Genomic DNA, 22318 nt, shown 5'->3' with positions numbered 1-22318 from the left:
GTCATTACTGTATGATCATTGATGTGATCTCTTTCCCTACCTGACACAAGTGTCTATTGCAGTTTGAAACAGACCCAAAAAGCATTATTTTTTTAAATAATAGTTGACATGTACATGTCATTATCTGTTTGGACATTGACCTTTGATCTTTTGATTTTGGATCTAAAATGTTAAGATAGAAGAATCAAGATACATTGTAGTATTGTCAGGTTTCTACACAATTTAAAGGTCCTGATTTGTCAATTTGTTTTATTCGCATTTTCCCGGCTCATAGATCAAATAAAAAATAAGTTTTTTAGCACAATTGAACTTGTTACTTATGTAAGGCTCAGTAGTGCTATAAGCATGGTACGATGTATGTCCGTCTGTGTGTGTGTGTGTGTGTGTGAGTGTGTGAGTGTGTGTGTGTGTGTGTGTGTGTGTGTGTGTGTGTGTGTGTGTGTGTGTGTGTGTGTGTGTGTGTGTGTGTGTGTGTGTGTGTGAAGACAACTTAAACTCAAAAACCGCCAGACCAATTACCTTGGTATTTGGTGGGGACATTACTTGTGGTGTCTAGTTGGGGAAATTGTTTAAAGCAAAATAATTGTATCACAGGTATGTGATTTGGGTCAAAAAATGTTGTTTTAGTCAAAAAACTTACTTTGCAGATTGGTCTGAAGTTTTGGTGGGAACGTTCTTAGGGGTGTGTAAATTTAGATTTGTTCACGACATGATTCCATAAGAAATATGGAAATTAGGGCTAAAAATGTGTCTTTTTGGTTAAAAATCTTTAATTAGTGTATAGATGAAGAAATATTAAGCATATAATGATGTCATGCATGATATGCAAATTATGTGTAAAATTTTTGTCAAAACATCTCAAAAAGTACTAGAAGTGATATTCTGCAGATTTTGTTCAAAACATTTTGACACAGTTGGCCCCAGCAACCATGACTATGCCCTTAGCAACAACCAAATACCAGTATATTTTGCTAAAATAACAACATCATCTGATAGGTGAGTAGATATTCAAAAATGTATGCAGATTTTCCTAGCAACCAAGACCATGCCCATAGCAACAGCCAAACAATTGTGTATATCACAAAGATAACAACAGGGATTCTTAGACAAGTGAACAAACATTCATAAAGTGTATGCAAATGTGCCTAGCATCAAGACCACGCCCATAGCAACAGTCACACAATCGCATATATTGAAAAGATAACAACAGGGATTAATAGAAAACTAAATGAACATTCCAGAAGTGTATGCAAATGTACCTAGCGACAAAAAATGTAGAAAGCAGATATTATATGAAGTACAATGTAGGGTAACAAGTCAAAGTGTGATGTCATCAAACTGCTGCACACTGACTTTTATATATGTACATGATACAGTACATATTCTGTCCTTGAATTCCACATGCCCTTCATATCTTACCTACATGTACATCTCTATAACAAGAAGTAGATAACATATGGATATACTGCACCGTGGAAGTTAACCTATTCCTTAGTATCCAAAATTATTATTCAATATACCTTGAGTCACTATACAAACATTCATGCCACTCTCACTCTCAGTCATTTTTTCTGATGAAAGTATATATATTATGTCAAAGAAGTAATCACTGCTCTTGACAAATGTCTCGTTGTTGGCAAAATGTTCCCCAGTGTTGCAGCCAGAGGGGGTTTTGGGGTCATTTGACACACATTTTGTGGACCTGACCCACAATTTTGGAAGTGACGGGTCATAGATGACCCACACTAAAATTGTATGCAAATATGTTTAACAACATGACCACACCTATAGCAACAGCCAAATGATCATGTATATTGCATAGATAACAACAGGGTTGGATAGGTAACTGCATAATCATTCAGCAAATGTCTAGCATGGGTCAGCATATGGGTAAATATTTTGAAAAACTATACAGTTGTGCTACAACGCTATTGGCGCTTTTTTTTATAATGTCCCCCAAAAATTGTATGACGACCCAGAAAAATGAAAGTTTCGGGACACTATGTCCCACTCTTTGAAAAGGCTGGCTGCAACACTGTTCCCTACCTGAAAGTCTGTGGTGTAATTTTACTGATCTCAACATATATGTTAATAGTAGTGGTAGTGACGGCAGCTGTCACAATGGCGTCTACATTCTGAAAACTGAATGAACAGCTGAGCGCTGAAGCCCCATCACTTCGTAAAATTGATGTGCGTTCAGCATAAGTTTCAGATTATTTTAGTTAAAAATTGTCATCATAATAGAAAAAAATAGTGGGTCTATGTATATGTATGAAAGGGTCAATGTCAATGATATATTTATATATAATCTCCCGGTATTTCTCATTCGTGGTATATCATCTCGGACTCATGATTCCCCTATGTCTGTATCCCTCTGAACTGATAGGCTTGGAGGGATACGGCCGACATGAGGGGAATCATTCGTCCTCAATGACGTAGCACTCATTCGGAATACCGGGAGATTATATATAAATATATCATATATACAATGTACATGTACACACACACACACACACACTGTATACAATCAGCTATATATGACTGTGACATACACATTCCAGACACATTATACATAAAGTATACAAATATTACCGATGTGCATACAGAAACAGACATGCACATGCAGATGCACACACAGCACACAGACTCACACTATGTGTTCATTGTCTTCAATAAAAATTTAACTTCATAAACTTATTGTGCCACAAGATTAAACTACACAGTATCCTCCAATATTTGTCTGCATTTGGCCAGGAACACTACTGACATCATGCAAGGTCTGAGTCACTGTGCAAATGGCATCATATGTCAGTGTTATGTTTCCATGAGTTGAATAACAGAGAATATTGAAGAATAGCATACAAGTCATGCATGTAATGTACCTTTAATAAAAGTTAAATTGTAATACAGTACAGCCCAAGAAGACATTTCTTATTTGCTAGTCTGACGCCAGCCTGATTTTGACACTGTCCATCCTCCTATTGATATGGTGCTTGTGCAGGCACCCTCCCAGTTAATAACTCATGCTGGTGAGGTGTATTCCAGTGAGGGCACTAAGCTCGCCAGGTTGGTGCAGGCATTGACCCTTTCACTTACTAACATGTTTGTCAGGTGCCAGTACCATCCCAGCACTAAGCTAGCACGGCTAGTGTGGGTATTAACCCTCACAGCTTCTAACATATGGTGGAGATCGAGGTGCCAATGCTAGCTTGGTGCTACAGCTAGTCAGATGCTAGTCCAATCTGAAAGCAATTCTAGTGCTGTACTGTAGTCCAGATGGTGTATCTCAAGAACAGTAGATCTAGTATTGGATGCACAATAGAGAGTTCCCTACATTAACTAACAACCTTAGCAACTCATGTCACTTTAATCACAGACAAGAAAGAGTGCTTTAATCATAGACCCTAGGGTCTATGCTTTAATGTTTATATGATTATTCACATGTATTTAGTATATTTAAATTTTATGTGTAACTTGAGTACACATGCACAGATCATGGAGGTAGAAGGGGAGACTCCTTATACCTCCATGCACAGATACACTGTATGGGTTCAAAAGTTACTGGCTCTACTGTTCTTAAAAACTTTCCATACAGACTTACTTCATCAAGATGACGTTACATTGTCTAAAACATGCCTTTCATATCACAATTCATCATTGCGGTAAAAATGACTGGGGTTTCACTTTGTGTTCATTTATAGGCACTTACATGTGATTGTTGTCATCACTTGGGGTATCATTGTATTTTTAACTTATCATCTACATAAATGGGTAAAAGCTAGATAATAAATACACTCAATATGACTGATGCCCAGAAAACTGTTTTACTGAGGCAGGGTTCTGCCAACAAGATGCCACTCAAAGAGAAGATAGTACAGATCTATGAAGTGTTTTTCACGGTAAGTATTGTTTTCTTAATACTTCCTGCATGTTCTATTGATAATGGCATTGACTGTAGTAGACTGATTTGTCGTTGTGGTTGCCCAATTTTTCTGTGACCAGAATAAGAAGAGCACCATTAAATTTTGCTATCGCCCCATTAAAACTGCTGCCTACCCTTTAAATTTACATATCAGCCACTTAGAACTTTGATGTGTTCAGCCTGTGTTTGTTTGGAGACAGCCACTATCCATTGTTTTACAAAGGGTTGCTTACTATGTGCTAATACACTTTTGTCCTGCAATTACAACTGGTGCTAATTATGACTCATTAGTTGGTTTTAGTTCGAACACAAGGTGTGACTCAAAGTAATAAACATATTTCACATGTATGAGCTAACAGGATTGCATAGCTGGAAGCATATAGATAAACGTATGTATTCATTTGTACCCCAAGAACCATCAAAAAAGAGTGTAACAGACTAATATCCCTTTGGGTAAAGTGTAAGTAAGTGAATGAAGATTCAAAAAATGTACATGTATGCAAATATGCTTAGCAACAAGACCACACTTATAGCAACAACCAACTGGTGGTGTATACTAGTATTTCAAAGATAATAGGAATGAGTAGGCACATTAATAAAGATTCAAAAAATGTAAGCAAATATGCCTAACAACAAGACCACACCCATAGTAACAGCCAAACACAGTTGTGCTATGCCATTGGCACAAGTTTTACTGAATGGCAACTATATTTGTAGTAAAAAATCACTATTAATAGTAACTCAAAAACTTCAATAAATAGATTCTATTCTAAGTGTCTAACCCCATATAATCACATGCAAGCTTTCTTATGAGTGACCTTTGACCTCTATCTTGACCTGCAGGGTAGACCATCAAAATTAAGTTATTACTTACATATTGCGGACACTTTGTAGCAATTATGTGTGGCCAATGTCTTTTTTAGATCATGTCTATAGATGAGCAGAACTAGATAAATATACAAGTGCATATTTTTTGGTGCGCATATCACTTTTTAGCACAACTGAACTTTTTTTTTAGCACAGCTGAACTGATAAGGTTCAGTAGTGCTATAGGCATGGCAAAGTGTCTGTCTGTCTGTCTCTCTCTGCGTGTGTGTGTGTGTGTGTGTGTGTGTGTGTGTGTGTGTGTGTGTAAACAACTTAAAGTCAAAAACCGTCAAACCGATTGGCTTGGTATTTGGTAGGGACATTACTTAGGGCATGTAGATGACAAATTGTTCAAATGAAAATTATTGCATTAAAGATGTGCATTTTGGGTCAAAAAATGTGATTTTTGGTCAAAAAACTTAATCTCCAAAACTGATAGGTAAATTGGCCTGAAATTTGGTGGGAATGTTCTCTGGGGATGTGAATTAAGATTTGTTCATGACATGATTTCATCAGTAATATGCAAATATGGCTAAAAATGTTTCTTTTTGGTCAAAAATCTGTAATTCCAAAACTAGTCAGTGGATTGGGCTGAAATTTAATGGAGATATATCTGGGGGTGTAGAGATGAAGCATATAATGATCTCATGAGTGATATGCAAATTAGGGGTAAAAATGTGAAATTTGGTCAAAAATTTATATCTCAAAAAGTACTCGGTCAATGAGACTGAAACTTGGTGAGATGTTTCTAGAAGTGTTATTCTGCAGACTGTCTTCAGATTATTTTGACACAATTAGCCCTAGCAACCATGACCATGCCCTTAGCAACAACCAAATGCCAGTATATTTTGGTCATATAACATCATCTGGTAAGCAATTGAGTAAACATTCAAAAAATGTATGCATATATCCTTAGCAACCATGACCACACCCATGGCAACAGCCAAATGATCACATATATTGCAATGATAACAACAGGGTTGGATAGGCAATTGGATAGCCATTCAGCAAATGAACACCTATACCTAGCATGGCTCACCATGTGAATAAACATTTGTAAAACTGTACAGTTGTGCTGCAACGCCATTTGCAATATTTTTAATGAACAATCATGATTTACCACTTAACTCAAATATGTTAAAGCATAGAGACTATGTACTCCCATATTGCCTGGGTTTATACTTTCTTTTGAGGCATTGAACTTTCCTGCATTATCAGACACTTTATAGTATTTATTTGTTTCCACCAATTTCTTTTAAATCATGTCTCCATTCAATCACATAGAAGTAAAGTATTTGAGGGTCTGTGTCTTGTACAAAGACTTGTTTATTGAGTTGCCATTTTGAGATGAGATTATAAAGCTCACATTCTAAAAATGATTACAAAAATCACATTATTTCTCCATTGATTGAAATATTCCAGTTGCTCCATAGTACCTTTTCAGATGATGATGAAAAAAAAAATTTGAAAATGATTACAAATATGGCTTTATTCCTCCATTAGCAGTTGCCACTAGACAAACTAGATTGCAGAGATGATGTATTTTGTCATAATGACACAATTGATATTTTGTAATTATGATTGCTGTATAATGCATGGTTATTTTTAGACTCCGGACATCAGCTGTGAAGTTATATATTACCACATAGAGATTAGCAGAAAAACAATTTTGGACACCTTGTCCTCCACACAAATGAATTCAGTAAATCAACAATGAGAGAGAATTCTAACACAGACATGGATTATAAATAATATGAGCTTACCACTAATTTGCACTTTATCACTAAACTATTTGTTATTGTTCCTCAACATTCATTGATTGAAAATTCCTTTACAAATACATTTGTAAATTATTTCCTACACTGGCTTTCCCATTTTGCTAAAATTGGAAATGTCATAAACTTTGCTGAAATAGAAAGAACTAAAAAGTCTGATGATGGGAAATAAAATGAAAGTGTGCTTTAATGCTTTGGAAACAAGTTGTTCAAAATAATGTGACAAAAACAAAATTGGGTTATACAATGTACATTTACTTCTACATCCCTTGAGTAACTCAAGCATACAATATACAGCAAAAAATTTCATCAGACAAAAATTTATGTTTTCCTCAGCAAAGATGATCAAACTGTTGCTTTTTGTGGCACTGTACACAAATCGATAATCTTGCTCTACATGTTACCAGTTACTTTTCATGTACGTATTTTGATTGTATCATTTCCCCTTCCACTGAATAGTCTGTTGTTCAGAAAGTTGACAGTGTATGATACATTACATATGTGATTTTGTTGGCATTATCAGGGAGAAGATCCATCAAGGAATAATGCTAATTTCTGGGAGGAATTTTTCTTGCTTAAGGTATGCCACACTTCATAGAAATATGAATATTATTACACCAAGTTTATAGAGGTATGTAAGTAATAAATATATAAAGCCTGTCTACTGACCAAATCTGTGAATCCACTACACTTTTCTCTATATAAACATGTCTACTGACTGAATCTGTACCTCCACTACACTCATCACTATAGCCTGTCTACTGACTAAATCTGTAACTCCACTACACTCATTCACTATAGCCTGTCTACTGACTGAATCTGTGACTCAACTACACTCATCCACTATAGCCTGTCTACTGACTGAATCTGTGACTCCACTACACTCATTCACTATAGCCTGTCTACTGACTGAATCTGTGACTCCACTACACTCATTCACTATAGCCTGTCTACTGACTGAATCTGTGACTCCACTACACTCATCCGCTATAGCCTGTCTACTGACTGAATCTATGATTCCACTACACTCTTTCACTAGTATAACCTGTCTGCTGGCTGAATCTGTGACTCCACTACACACCACTATATAGCCTGTCTACTGCCTGAATCTATGACTCCACTACATTTGTATTCTCTCTCTCTCTATAACATGTCTACTGGCAGTGGCTGAATCTACGATGCCACTGCAAACTGTCACTCATTCTGGATAACATGTCTAATGGTGCAATCTGTGACTCCAATAACTTGTTTTGAATTCAGCATGTCAGTGTTACAGATTCAGCCAACAGTGTATGGTGTTATAATCCATTTGAGTTACATATTAAATGTACCAGAGTATAATACCAATTTAATGTGAAATATCTTAGTCATGCATATTGTAATATAAATCCCCCTATGGTGTCTGCACAAAGAAGGAGAAATCCCATTGGATTGGTATATCCCCGACAACCCAATAAATCAATCAAAAGTAGTATAATATATGCTCATTTAATGTTATTATTAGTCGTCATCCATCCCCCCTCCACGGAGGGGGGACTATTACAATGGGGGTACGTCCATCCGTTCATCCATCCGTCCATCCATGCATACAGTAATACATCATTTCTTAGACATGCAATATCCAATTAATTTCAAACCCAGTACAAAAGTGACATATCATATGGGACATATGCGCATTAGTAAAAATCAATATTTGCTGCATAAAGTCAAAAAGTCAAATTTGCATATATCAAAAAACAAAGTAATGCGCATATGTCCCATATGTAAGTTTTCTTGTATGACAGTGACTTTTGAGGAATTGGAGTTACTGTTAATGGTTTAAAAACTGTCTATTCATTATTGAAATGTAACTTTTAGCTAAGCAATCTAACAATATTCCTTTCCACATTGCAGGCAAATGTGCAATATATTGAGACAGAACTTGAAAGATTAACACCTGATAAACTCCTTGAATTAAAGGTAAGTTCCCAATGAAAAAGAAAATACTAAATTAAATATTGTAATAGATTTACTGACTTCTCAGACTTTAATTTCTAGAAATGATGCAGAGTAAAACACTGGTGATAGAGTTGCTTAAGCTGCGTTTGGGGTCCTAGATCCAAAATTCAGGTTGTTTTCAACCTCCCTGATTTGTTCCTACTCTGATCATTATTTTTTTTAATATGTCAATTTTTAAAATTCATTTCTGGCTTTTTGTAGTCATCTAGGTATTGTCGATCATTAAAAACTTTAGACTGTTATTGTTTTGAATATATTGAACATTTTTGCAGCTTACTAATGTCAATGCAAATAGACAGACGTGAAGCAGATTGGAATAAGCAAGTTGGGTGGATTTTTCTGCTAAATTATGCCTTACCTGTCAAAAAATCGGACATTTTCCCAACATTAATTACAGAGCCTTCAAGACCTAAAAAATGTTCAGAGGTATCCTGTCGAAATTGGCAAAAGTAGCAATGCATTTTGAAACGGGTAGTACACTGACATCTCGCTAACATTTCCAGTGTGTTCTCGTCTATCTAAGTTTGCCCAGCAGGAATTTTAGCATTTGCTTCCAGTTAAACATTGGAACAAAAACAGAAGAAAAACCCCTTCAAAATACTATAATAATTGCAGCTATCTGCCAAGCAACTTGAAACAGTCACCTTCTGTTGTTGTCGTATTCTTTCTGCCATTGGCATCTTTCTTGCTGTCTGTTTCGTCTTCTTCTGCCAAGGCTCATGGCCACCTTCTAAATATCGCCACATACTTACAAATACAACGGGGAACTGTCTCATACACGTTTAAAGTTTTGCATACTTCGAACAGTAAACTTCACAGTGATTTTGGCATGAGCTGTGTAAAATGAGTCTGAATGTCTAAGATGTTCTGATTAGTCAAGACAAAAATAATTAGAGAAATTTAACCATTCATGTGATTTCTAACATAAAGTACATACTGTATGCTTTGCCATATGTTTGCTTGATAACAACATTGACAACAATACTAGTGAGCTAGCTCTGACACTTGACATGTTAGTTTCATGTAGGTGATATTGTTATTATTTACTCCAAATTCCAATTGGTCATAAGGACCAACAAGTTGTTGTAATTCTGAAAAATTGTCAGTCTCTGACTGACAGACCGGCATTATTTCGCATGCTCCTTTATGTTGCAAAAAATAATACCGGTGCTATTTCGACCACTAGATCCCCTTGTTACTGAATGGCGGCCATTTTGTTGCTAAAAATCAATAACTTAAAATTATATTACATAGAGACTTCATTCAAATGCCTACCTCTGCATGATTAGATGTGAGCTTTTTATTAAGAAATTGACCTGTGACCTTGACCCTCAGTGTCACTTAACAAAATCAGTTCATTTCTTGCATATCACATGCACTTAATGGTGTTCATTTTAGTCACACACAAGTAAACTACACTAGGGCGCTGTCTTCTACAAAGACTTGTCAATGTATGGTTCTTGCTAAAAAACAAAATTTGGTTTCGGTTACCCGACCCCGCCTAGTTTTTCACTGCTGGACCTGAACTTTTTTTATGTGTTCGAGAAAAAAATAAATTCATGAATATTGTGAAGTGTCACGAGAAATAGTGGATGCGAAAACTAAAAAAGAGGATATAGACCTTCCAATCTGTAATGGCTGTACATCTGATGGTAAGAAACCAATAACACATAGACCTTATGGAAAACAATAGAAAACATAACTACCTAAACTAGACACTTACACATGAAAAAAATGAATAAATAAAAAATAATTAAAAATCTACCTACCCCCACCTATTCTAAAATTGTGTGTAATTGGAACCACACAATATTTTTTTGAGGCCTAATCTGCATTTACACTGTTTTGATCATTAATAATTTTTCATTATTCTTTTTTTTTCAAATAACATAGGATAATATTAACCTGCTATTTTATCATTGCACCTTGACTCTCAAAGAAGATTATCCAATCAGAGTGGTCAATGCTCTACAGGTATGTAATGTGAACATCATGATGAAGGGGGGCAGATAGACAGACAGACAGACAGACAGACAGATAGGGCCCGACAGACTTACTCAGTCAGTCCACTGCCTTTGCTGAATTATTATTATTCTACATTGATTTGAAATCTTGTAGATGTACCTATGTGTTTAGAAAATATCCACTCTTACAATGTACTCTCAATGATTACACAAGACTAACTACTCACTGTGACAGTGCTAGCGAACTCTGTGCCAGCTTTGTCATTGTATTGTTACTGTAATGTAAGCATAGAGAGTACATCATAAAAGTGATTTACAGGGACATTGTCTAAACTCACAGCTAAAGCTATTTAATCCAAGTCAGTGTAAAAGTATTTATAGTATAGTAAAGCCAGTGAAATTACAGTGAGTTTAACAGAGAAACAACTAGACATGACAAATATGATTGTCAAATAGGCTTCTGAATTCATACAATACATTTGTATCTTGTAACAATTTTTAGCTCTTGTATGGGAGCTGATGTCGTGGCAGTGTCTTGTCTGTCTGTGTGTCTGTGCAGAAATTTTGTTCCACTGATATCTCAAAAAGTCCTGAAGGAAATGTTCTGCAATTTACTATGTGGCATTTCAGGCTGTAACTTAGCACTGATTAGATGAGAGTGGATTTCATAATTAATGCCAATTTGCATAATTAATGATTTTATAAATGGGGCTATACCAGTACATGCAGAACGGCTGCAATAAATGCAATGAAACTTGCTACATCTAAGGATCATACAAAGATATTAAAGCACTAAAAATCACTAACTTGTGATAAGTTAATTAAGAGCTAATTTGCATAATTAATGAATGTTTGTAACTCAGGTTATGCAACCAGAAGGGCTTTATCAAATTTGATGAAACTTGCTACAGATATTGACCATACAGACGTATGATAGTTCTTGATGAAATTTAGTGCAGTCAATTAATTGCTCATTTGCATAATTAGCGAACTTTGGCAATTAGGGCCTATACCAAGAAAGACTGCACCAAAATTGACGAAACTTGCTAAATATATTGACCGAGCAAAGATATGATGGTATTGAGTCAATTAATTGCTAATTTGCATATTTGATGAACTTTTGCAATAAAGGATATATATCTGAATGGGAGCATTTTCAGTTCATCTCTGGTTTTGTTTTGGTAAGTATAGTGAAATAATAGTAACATACTGCATGTTTTTTTCTTAACACAATTAGATGTTAGAAGAATACATTAATTTCCATATCTTCCCCTTTTCTTTTATGCCCTCAGACATTATGTGCTTTAATTCGAGGTGTGTATCGTAAAAGTTTATCAGACCATGGATTTGACATTATCAACATTTTAGTTGGATTTGACGTTGCAGAATCTCAGATGCAGGTAAGGTGGCTGTCTGTCTGCCTGTATAATAGTTAGTACACGGATGAAAAGTGTTCACTTTCTTCCTACTGTGCTCGTCTGTTGAAATGCACATTCTCAGCATATACTTACCATGTTTCTTATATTAAATGAATGCAAAATTCGGTTGTGGGGTTGCAATAAACAAGGTAAAACAGGTGACCAACTAGATGACACTCAGTGTGTGGTGCGTAGCTTTGCAAACATATAAAGGGTGTCCTCAAGGGTTGTAGCGCAATTGCTAATGCTAGTAATGCACTAAATCCAGTTTAAGTATTCACAAAATCTTATCTATTGGTCCTTGTTTCATAGGCTACATATACTTTCCATAAAATTTCATCTAAATCCATCCATAATTGTTTGAGATACCCTGCTAACAAATGAAAAGACAGACAAGCAGGGATGGAAACAAAGCTCTGGCCAATCTTGTTGGTGGAAATACTGAAAAAGTGTATCCCTGGGTAATGATAAAAATCAACTTTAAGTTAGACAGAGTCTTAATCCTGTTTCTGTTTCTACCCAAATGCTAGCAAAATCCATAGCTTCAAAACACACGTTGCTTTTTTACATTTAAGTGTAATATTCTTAGTTAATTCTTTGTCATTAAAACAGCTGGTAGTAGGGCATACTACTTAATTGCATGGTTTTACCATTAGATAATGAAATTTTACATGTAGAGTATGAAATCAATCTGCACATCAATCGTTCAATGTCATTAATCACATCTGTGTTTCTGGTATACTTACATGTGACCTCCTCAGAGTGTGTGATGCAACAGATTCATATCCTACAAGTAACCCTCAAAGTATTCATCAATTCCATAGGTTTATGGCGACTCCATAGTGGCCGTCATTTAAAAGTGACCCCACAGTGTCCTATATTTCATAGTGTTATTGCCTACAAGTGACCCCCATTGCAATACAACTCCCCCCCCCCCTACAATACAAGTGACTCCCTTGGTGCCCATTGCTTCACCCCTACAATTATACAAGTGACCCCTTAAGGTATAAGTGTCCTTTTCTCCACCCCATACTACAATTGATGTCCTAAGTGTCCATTGGTTCTGTAACTTCCCCCCCCCCACAATACAAGTGACTCTCTTAGTGTCCATTGCTTCACTCCTACACATAACTCCATAAGTGTCCCTTGCTTTACCCCTACAAGACAAGTGATGTCCTAAGTGTCCATTGCTTCCACAACTTCATGCCTACAATAGAATTGACCCTTTCAGTGTTCCTAAATCGATCAAAAGAATTTGTATAGTGTCAAAATCCAATATGACTTAATGTTCTATGGCACTGAATAGGAACAATAGTACATGTAGATCATTGTAAAAAAAATCTACCCTTTCTCTGATTCTACAACGATTACCATAATGCAGTCTAATTTAAAGTATTTTGGCATAATTTACAACAACAGTGGGCAGTTGATATGATATTAAACATAAGTGATTGATTTATCATATTACTGTACACTTTATCTTCAGGCGCTGATAGAAAATGTCAATCAACTAATTGTTGGTGATGCTGCTGTCAGTCTTAAGAACCTCAGTTTCAAATTACTTCTGATCCTAGTAACTGTAAGTATGGCTGATTTCATCAAAGAAATGTTCACAGCCAACGCTGCCTCAATATATTTACATATTGCATCCTCACATCTATCATAACATTGTTAGATAAGATTTCATTCTGTTTAGGAAGGGGAAGGGTTGAGGAGCAGGGAGGTGTGAGGAGCTGGGTTTGGGGGGGGGGGGGGGCAATGAAGATGTATTCATATTGATACATCCATAATATTCACTTTAACGTCACTGTTCAAATGTATAAACGATAGCACCATTTTTTTAATCAAGGTGGTGAATTTGAACTGGTGTAAAATTTGTATTAATCATGAACACATCAGAGATACTGAACCTTTCAAAAGGTTGGACATTATCTATAAAGAAAGAAGAAAGTGTATTAGGAATGTGAGTCATCAAACAATATAAACTAAATTTTACTGTTTGGAGACTTGCACATGCACACACACACACACACACACACAGATATAAACACAGCCCTACACATTGGACAAATGCAGTCACTTCGGCACATTTTGTAGAGTAGTAAACTATTGAATTGATCTGTAGGCAGAAGTCTGAAGATGGTATATACATGTATAATCAAGCAATCAAGGCTGTCTAGGAAGTTCACAGCTGTAAAAAAAAAAAGTAGTTTTGTACACATTGTTGAAAGTGTTTCTCATAAGTCTGCAGGAAGGAAATTGACATTTGTTTGACTATGTATATATTTATGTATGTATGTATTGTAAGCTAGAGACTGAAAGAGTCATTGTTGTTAGTGCTCCTTTTGATTATTAGCTAATGAGTTGTAATGAGTATATGAAATGAAATGAATACGATGTGTCATGTTTGTTTACTTATTACAGGTGACAGATAATGTCAGTCAGAACACAATATTGGAATATATTATGCTAAATAGTGTTTTTGAATCTATTGTTCAGGTAAGTGATATCAAATAGAATTATTATCATTTTGACATAATATTTACTGTTTTGTCGTTTTCACAACACTTCTTCCAGTAGTTGAAATTCAGTTAGTTCATATGAATAATAGTTTAGTTTTAATTCATTTGAAATCACAGGAGTCAGTCAGGACTTCTAGGTCTTTTTGTGTAAACCCCAGATCTTAGGACTGTTGCCTAAAACTAAATAGATTAAATAGAGAAAACAATGTGAGAGAATGCAAAGAAAAGGGAACATGGCCCAACAGTGTTATATTTAGAACACACTGTTTAATCACATGCTTCCATTATTTGAGTGCTCAGTTCATTTATTTTCACTCTGTGTATCTTGCATGATATAAGTATCCACTACATGTATATTGTTTTTTCAGATTTTAGCCAATCCAGTGGCCCGTCAAAATCATGGCTATGACGCCATGTTGTTGCTTACAATATTAGTCAACTATAGGAAGTATGAGGTAAGCATAGATAGCGTTTGAATGACTATTTTCTGTGATGATAGTTAGGTTTGGGTATTGGTGAGAATAAGTACACACACCATTGCAATGTATAGTCTAGGTACTATATTTTGGGGTATTGCTATATAAGAATAAGTACACACATCATCGCAATGTGTAGTCTATAGTATACATAAAATAAGAAATTCAAGGCAGCTGTGGCAATGAGATTCGTACAAAGTGTATTCATGAGATAAACAATACGCATGTACATTGAGGCAAATGGTTGCACACCTCATGTTGTGTAATTTGTTCTCCAGAGTTTCCAGACAGTTAAAGTTGATATTCAGTGTAAATGCTTATTTGTTGTGTGTTTATGACTGAACCACAATAGATAACCAAATGGAAACAGCAGCCATCAACTGTTTATGTCAATTACTGATGCCTTAACATGTCAGGAGAATCATATATTACTTAAAACTTTCCATTCACCACATTTACAACATAATAAAATGAACTTTGCACTCAGGACCGAACTGTAAAAAGACAGGAAAAAAAGTGGCAGAAAAGTAAATAGTGTAATGTTTTGAATGTTAGAAGTTTGATGACATTGTGGCATATTTTGTATTACAGTCAGTGAATCCATATATTGTAAAGTTATCCATATTGGATGATGAATTAGCATTAACGGTGAGTAAAACTAAACCGTGTGTGTGTGTGTGTGTGTGTGTGTGTGTGTGTGTGTGTGTGTGTGTGTGTGTGTGTGTGTGTGTGTGTGTGTGTGTGTGTGTGTGTGAGTAAAACTAAACCCAAACTATCTAAATTACCAAAAATTCTTGTGTAAAGAGCTTCAAAATATTGGTGTTCAACCTCAGTGTCACAAAATATTCAAAAATGTAAATGCGCCTAGCAATAAGACCATGCCCATAGTAATAGCCAAATGACAATGCATATTGCAAACATTGCTCATTTCTTAATAGACCATCATTCCCGAGGAAAAGAAGTGATCCTTTGAAAACTGATAGCCCACAACCTCGGTATTAAAAGGAATATATGTTGTTTCGTAAGAAATTCAAGCTTCAAGTTATTTTGAGCGATCCTGTTTTTTAGCACAACTGAACTAGGTTCAGTAGTGCTATAGGCATGGGGAAATGTGTGTGTGTGTGTGTGTGTGTGTGTGTGTGTGTGTGTGTGTGTGTGTGTGTAAACAACTTAAAGTCAAAAACCACCAGACCGATCGCCTTGGTATTTGCTGGGGACTTTACTAATGGCGTGTAGATGGGAGATTGTTCAAATGGAAGTGATCACATTAGAGATGTGCATTTTGGGTCAGAAAAAACATGATTCATGGAGTTAATTAATGCTTTGACACAGCCTAGAAATGAAAGGTTTTTGTTTTATTGATGCAATGAAACCATTAAATCTTTTATGGGCTACTTCACACCTTAATGTCAATGGCATAAACAACTTAAAGTCAAAAACTGCCCTGCTGATTGCCATCATATTTGGTGGGTGTATTACCTTGGGTGTCTAGTTGGGAAATATTTCAAATCAAAATGATCTTACCACCGGTGTGTGATTTCGGTCAAAAAATGTGATTTTTGGTCAAAAAACTTAAACTCAAAAACTACTGGGCAGATCGGTCTGAAATTTGGTGGAAACATTTGTTCATGACATGATGATTCCATATGCAAATTAGGGCTAAAAATGTATCATTTGGTCAATACTGAGCAGATTGGGCTGAAATTTAATGGGGATGCATCAGGGGGGTATATAGGTGAAGAAATATTAAGCATATAATGATCTCATCAGTGATATGCAAATTAGGTGTACAAATGTGAATTTTGGTCAAAAAACTTATCTCAAAAAGTACTTGGTCAATGAGACTGAAACTTGGTGAGATGTTTCTAGAAGTGTTTTCAAAAAGTTCAAAAAGTGTATGCAAATATGCCTAGCAACAAGACCACACCCATGGTTTATATTGTAAAGATAGCAACAGGGATTAATAGACACGTGAATAAACATTCAAAAATGTATGTAAATGTGCCTAGCAATAAGACCATGCCCATAGCAACAGCTAAATGACAACGCGTATTGCAAAGCTAACAACAGGAATTAATAGACAAATGAATAAACATTCAAAAAATGTATGCAAATATACCTAGCAACAAGACCACGTCCATAGTAACAGCCAAATGAAACTGTACAGTTTTGCTACAGCGCCATTGGCACTATTTTTTGTAAAAGCACATTATAAGACTGTCAGTCTGTTTATTATGATTTGCTTGGACAGTGTTTTTTGTTCACTATGGTATAACTGATAAATCTAATGTTTGATAATTTCCATGTACAGGGTTTGGGATATGTTATTTCATCAACCTTCAAAGATTTTAACAGGTAAGGTTGAATTCATTGATTCATAGATACTGCCACTTCACCCAAACATTCATATCTACTTAAATTTATGGAGCTTTCATTGCCTTTCACAACATCAAAAGAAAGGGTTAGGACATTACATAGAGTAATTTTCAAATTGTATGAATGCTGCCCTCTAGTGACAGTTCAGATTCAGATTCTCTGAAAACATATACATACAGCTGCATTATTTTGTTGTGATTTTCCACTTTGACATGTTCAATAGTAAATCTTACATTTCCATATTATTCCAGACAATATGAAACTAAAAATGAACCTGGAAGTGGTGGTCTTTTCTCAGCCTTGACCAGTATGGTAAGTGTAGACAAAGACAAATCAAAAAAGTTGTGATTTCTGGCCGACAGAGTTGTATCTTACTTTAAATAGTAAGACTTCATGCAATAAATCTGACTGATCATCTTATTGTCAATAAATTGAAAGAAAGGTGGTTGACTCCATACATTTTTCAGTCTTGATAGTGATATTCCATAACACAATTTGTTTTTCCTACCATGTTTGTTGTTACAGGTTGGGAGCATGTTTGTAACTGAAGATGCTGCAACCCAACCAGTCAGGTAAGCACTTGATAGCTTCAGATAACATTTCCACATTTATTTTCAATTTTTTCAGGTGCAAGTTATGTAGTAAAATTTCACAAAAAGTTCACAACTGTCAAGAGAAACACACAACTGTTGTAAAGTACAGCATTGCTCAATTTGACAAATTCATGAATTTACTTTGATTTAAATATGATGGAAATTTAATGTTATAATCATAGAAGTGTATACAGTAATTGCATAGATTTGTTCATGCATTTGTCTTGCAACTAGATCTTTCCATTTCCAATCTGCAGATGTAGAATTTTATGGACATGTATGTAATCACACTCCTACTTTCTCTATAGGGCAAGTGATGCCATCCTACTAGCCATGTATGAAGCAGTTCATCTCAACAGAAATTTTATTACAGTTCTCACCCATGTAGGTATTTGTTTTAAAAGACATATTTGGTGTGTAAATGTTAAATTTGTCATCATTTGTGGTATCTTCCATGTAAACTATTTCTAGCTGTATGTATTGCAAAAATGAAAAGATCAGATGTTCAAAATATGCCATACACACTGCCTTTGAATGATGTAGATAGTAGATATGGTTTTCAAAAATGTGATACATAAATTATTTTACTGCATAGAATCACACCGAGTCCACTACCAGCCCACCAGAGAGTCCAACTTCTAGGACACCACTAGCAGTAGATGCTGCTGCTCAAGGTAGGTACACCAATTAAATCAGTTTTCAATTGTAGCTAGACATAAGTTTGGTGGCTTTATGCTAGCCTTGTCAAAGCTGCACTAGCTGTGACTGGAAAATTTTTTAAACAGTTTTGTTAAATATTATAATAATAACATACTCATAATTTTTACACCCTGAGCTGTATGGAATCATGTGTGGGTAAACATATTTGTGTAGCAATACAAATAGTATGGTACAATATACGTATAGACATTAAAAATAAAGATCCAATTGACACGTACGTCTAATTATTGGTATCTGAAGAATTTTCAGTAAATATATTGTTGGTTGTCAGATTATAAGAATAATACCGAAGTTACAGCTAGTGTAGGTTGAATATGTAGGCTTTCTATATGTTCCATTTCCAAGCCATTAGTACAAACTATTCAACCACCTTATACATTGCACTGTATAGTACTAGTTTTGATACAGTTCACCTTTACTAAGATATCTGTCATGATGGCTTTTTGAAATGAGATAAATGCATGTATTGAAGTGGCCATATGGATGAGGATTGGGTATTTATTTTGCCACAATTTTATCATGGCTTCCTACTTGAAAAAATTAATGTAAATCAACATTGTCTAAGTCTGTGTTTGTAACATTATACATTGCAAAAAGAAAAAAAAAGTGTTATTGTACGTAAAGTAACAAACATTTTACACATTTATTAATCTTTTGCAATTTATTGAGTTGCAAACAACGATTTGGCATATGTTGTGTCACATTTATTTTTCAAGTACGAAGCCAAGGTAAAATCGTTCCATAAATTAAAAATCCAAAATAAGTACAAAATCCTCATCCATATGGCCACTTTGAAATAAACATTGCATGCCCTTCAAACAGAAGTGGAATTTTTGGATGCTTTATAAAAGATAGCAAAGATTTTTTATTGATATGAAATTCAAGAATTTATTTATTTTTCTGTTAAAATATAATGAACATTACATATTGATTCATAGTATGATTCTCAACTATCAGTGACTGTATAAAAGAAACTATAAGGAAAATCAAGATTTTCTACTAATTTCTAATAAATTTCCTAAGACTTGGTTCAATATGGCAGTGCTTCTAAGATTTGAAGTTTTATGAATTGATTTGAACTAGTTCCAGTGATATATTTTCACGGGATAACTTAAAAATATGTTTTACAGATGTTCTTCCCATTGATATGTCATTGGAGAGCACTAGTCAACCAACAAACATACTGGTGACCTTTCTAAGGTATTGTTCCATCATACTTCAGGATGTCAAAGGTTAGTATTTAAATGTGCATAGTTGACAGCTTCAGTTTCATTACAGCAAAATTTCAACAGTGTAAAAAATGTATAAGTGATAGCGACTTCAGTTTTGTCTTAGCAAAATGCAAGTGTGTTGTGTTTCAAGAGTTTATGGTGTGTTTTTCTATGCTCACATGTGACAGACATGTCTTGAGTTAAATACTAATAATGGTAAAACTCACATTACAAAATAGCTATATTTCATACAGGGACACCCCTTTGATGGTGTTATTCATCATCGTAGTACATACTTTTGAAATATAAACCAATTGAATAAATAAATATCAAATATAATGTGTAATCATGTATGTTTGTGATTTCTTTCAGATCAAGAGAAATTAGGCAATGGTAAACTATGTATGATTATCCTAACATGTATTGCAGAGGTAGGAACACTAAAAAACTTCCCTGTCTTTCTGCTCTTCAGTGTGTGATGCTTAGATAACACTAACAGTGAAGTGTAATGTTTAGTTAAAGCCCACTGTATCAATCTGACATTCCTGCATTAGTGCTACCTTATCTAGAGAGCCATATCATTCATCAGTGTTTTGTTCAGGATGAAACTTTTATTGATAGTTCTGCCAGACAACCATTTTCTTCTCTGACATGGGCCTTTAAAGAAGGAACCATGGCATTTACTTTAACTTATTTTGCAAGCCAGAAGAAATAATTTCATGTTGCACTAAAATTGACACAGTTGATCAAAGTATGATTTAATATATTATATCATTTTATGAATGTGAAGCTTCAGATCTTTGTCAAAGATAGCGCAGAATTAAACAAATCATTCAATAGCAACATACTGTAAACTTTGAAATTTTCACTGAAGACTTACTTTTGCTTATTTCACTCGAAAACAAAAACACAAAAATAAGTAGTGACTAAAAAATAGTAAAATGCCTCTTTTTAGCTCCGCTGTCAGCGACAGTTAGGTTAAGTTGATTGTCCATCGTTGTTCATGGTCCATAGTCTGTGATGTATATTGCAAAGTTAAATACAGGAATGGGTACTAGGTAATGTATGAAATTTACATGGCTACAACACCATGCCCATAGCCCATGATGTCTATTGCAAAGATAAATACAGGGATATGATGGGTAGCCAAGTAGAGAAACATTAAAAAATGTATGCAAATATGCCTAGCAACATTACCATGCCCATAGCAACAGCCAAATGGTTGTGCATATATTGCAAAGATAACAAGATAATAATAATAATAATAATAGTAAATTCTTATCAGCACATTACGCAACAGCCCCAATGCTCTTTACTAAAAAAAAGGTTAAACAGTGAAAATGTCCAATAAGAAACAGAAAGACCTTTAAAAAAAAGAAAAAAAAAGATTAGTTAGGCAAGTGGATATATATCCAAGAAAGTGCCCATAGCAACATGCCCATAGCAACAACCAAATGATGGTGTATGGCAAAGATAACAATAGGGGTAGTTAGGCAAGTACACAAACATCTTTTATTAATGACATTTTATTAATTATCACAGACTTTACAGTTGTGCTACAATGCTATTGGTACTATTGTTTTTTGTTTTTGTTTTCTTGTGGGGTTTTTTGTGGGTTTTTTGTGGTAATTTGGCATCATTGCCTGAAAAAAATATATTCTACCATAAAGAACGACAACCATGGTAGTGAACTCAGAGAATGAAGTCATAAGCTAATTATGATGGGATATATGTTTTGTAGGGGTATTTTTGACCAGGTTTGTATTTGATATTAATTGAGATTGACAAACAACCATGGTTATTCTTAATTGTAGCATAGTTGAACTGTTACTGTTTCTAGAAAATTCTCAACTAATACAGGATTTGAGGTTCACCTTGTCCATCTTCTGTACCATTTATGTAACAAAATTAAAAACAGCAGAGCTATTTCGACTGCTAGGTTGGTTGTGTATATAAACAGTATACTAGTACCAGGCTTAGTACATTTTTGTAATTTATATAAAATTAGTCTTTAATTCATGACAAACTTCTTGAGAAAGCTGCTAATGGTGCAAAACTAGTCAAAGATTCAAGCTGTTTTTGTTCTGCATTACTACTTATAAAAGTACTCTTTAGAAAATTGTTGAAGTCTGTAAAATAGATTTGGTATGAAAGTATGATAAGAAACACACCTACAGCTATCACTGATATTGTCATATTACTTAATATTTCAGGACCAATATGCCAATTCATTTTTACATGATGCCAATATGACATTTCGGGTTGAGCTATACAGAGCTGTAAGTACTTTATATGTGTGTCTGTGTCTGTGTGCATTTGTCTGTGTGTGTATGTGTGTGTGTGTGTGTGTGTGTGTGTGTGTGTGTGTGTGTGGTGGGGGGGGGGGGAACCAGGAAGGGGCTATCAAGTGCTTCAAGACATATTTGTATTCCAGAAAGAAAATGTACTGTTCAAGAAAAAACACTGATTAGACTGA

At 34.9% G+C, this 22318-nt stretch overlaps 1 protein-coding gene across 1 annotated transcript in view; it reads left to right on the top strand.

The window, feature by feature from the left end:
• The first annotated feature begins 3782 nt into the window (after nucleotides 1-3782).
• Nucleotides 3783-22318, top strand: part of LOC144438967 (armadillo-like helical domain-containing protein 3) — a 30246-nt gene continuing 11710 nt past the window's right edge. Inside the window, exons 1-17 of the mRNA XM_078128198.1 lie at nucleotides 3783-3899; nucleotides 7088-7144; nucleotides 8458-8523; nucleotides 10456-10536; nucleotides 11819-11926; nucleotides 13431-13523; nucleotides 14369-14443; nucleotides 14835-14921; nucleotides 15534-15590; nucleotides 17254-17297; nucleotides 17570-17630; nucleotides 17844-17890; nucleotides 18220-18295; nucleotides 18507-18585; nucleotides 19762-19863; nucleotides 20215-20273; nucleotides 22056-22121. Of these exons, the coding sequence (XP_077984324.1) occupies nucleotides 3801-3899; nucleotides 7088-7144; nucleotides 8458-8523; nucleotides 10456-10536; nucleotides 11819-11926; nucleotides 13431-13523; nucleotides 14369-14443; nucleotides 14835-14921; nucleotides 15534-15590; nucleotides 17254-17297; nucleotides 17570-17630; nucleotides 17844-17890; nucleotides 18220-18295; nucleotides 18507-18585; nucleotides 19762-19863; nucleotides 20215-20273; nucleotides 22056-22121 (1257 nt within the window). The 5' untranslated portion in view covers nucleotides 3783-3800. The remainder of the gene's footprint in view (nucleotides 3900-7087; nucleotides 7145-8457; nucleotides 8524-10455; nucleotides 10537-11818; nucleotides 11927-13430; nucleotides 13524-14368; nucleotides 14444-14834; nucleotides 14922-15533; nucleotides 15591-17253; nucleotides 17298-17569; nucleotides 17631-17843; nucleotides 17891-18219; nucleotides 18296-18506; nucleotides 18586-19761; nucleotides 19864-20214; nucleotides 20274-22055; nucleotides 22122-22318) is intronic.

The sequence above is a fragment of the Glandiceps talaboti genome, chromosome 8 (genome assembly GCF_964340395.1).
Source record: "Glandiceps talaboti chromosome 8, keGlaTala1.1, whole genome shotgun sequence".
Taxonomy (NCBI): Eukaryota; Metazoa; Hemichordata; class Enteropneusta; family Spengelidae; genus Glandiceps; species Glandiceps talaboti.
This window is presented reverse-complemented; position numbering and strand designations above follow the sequence as displayed.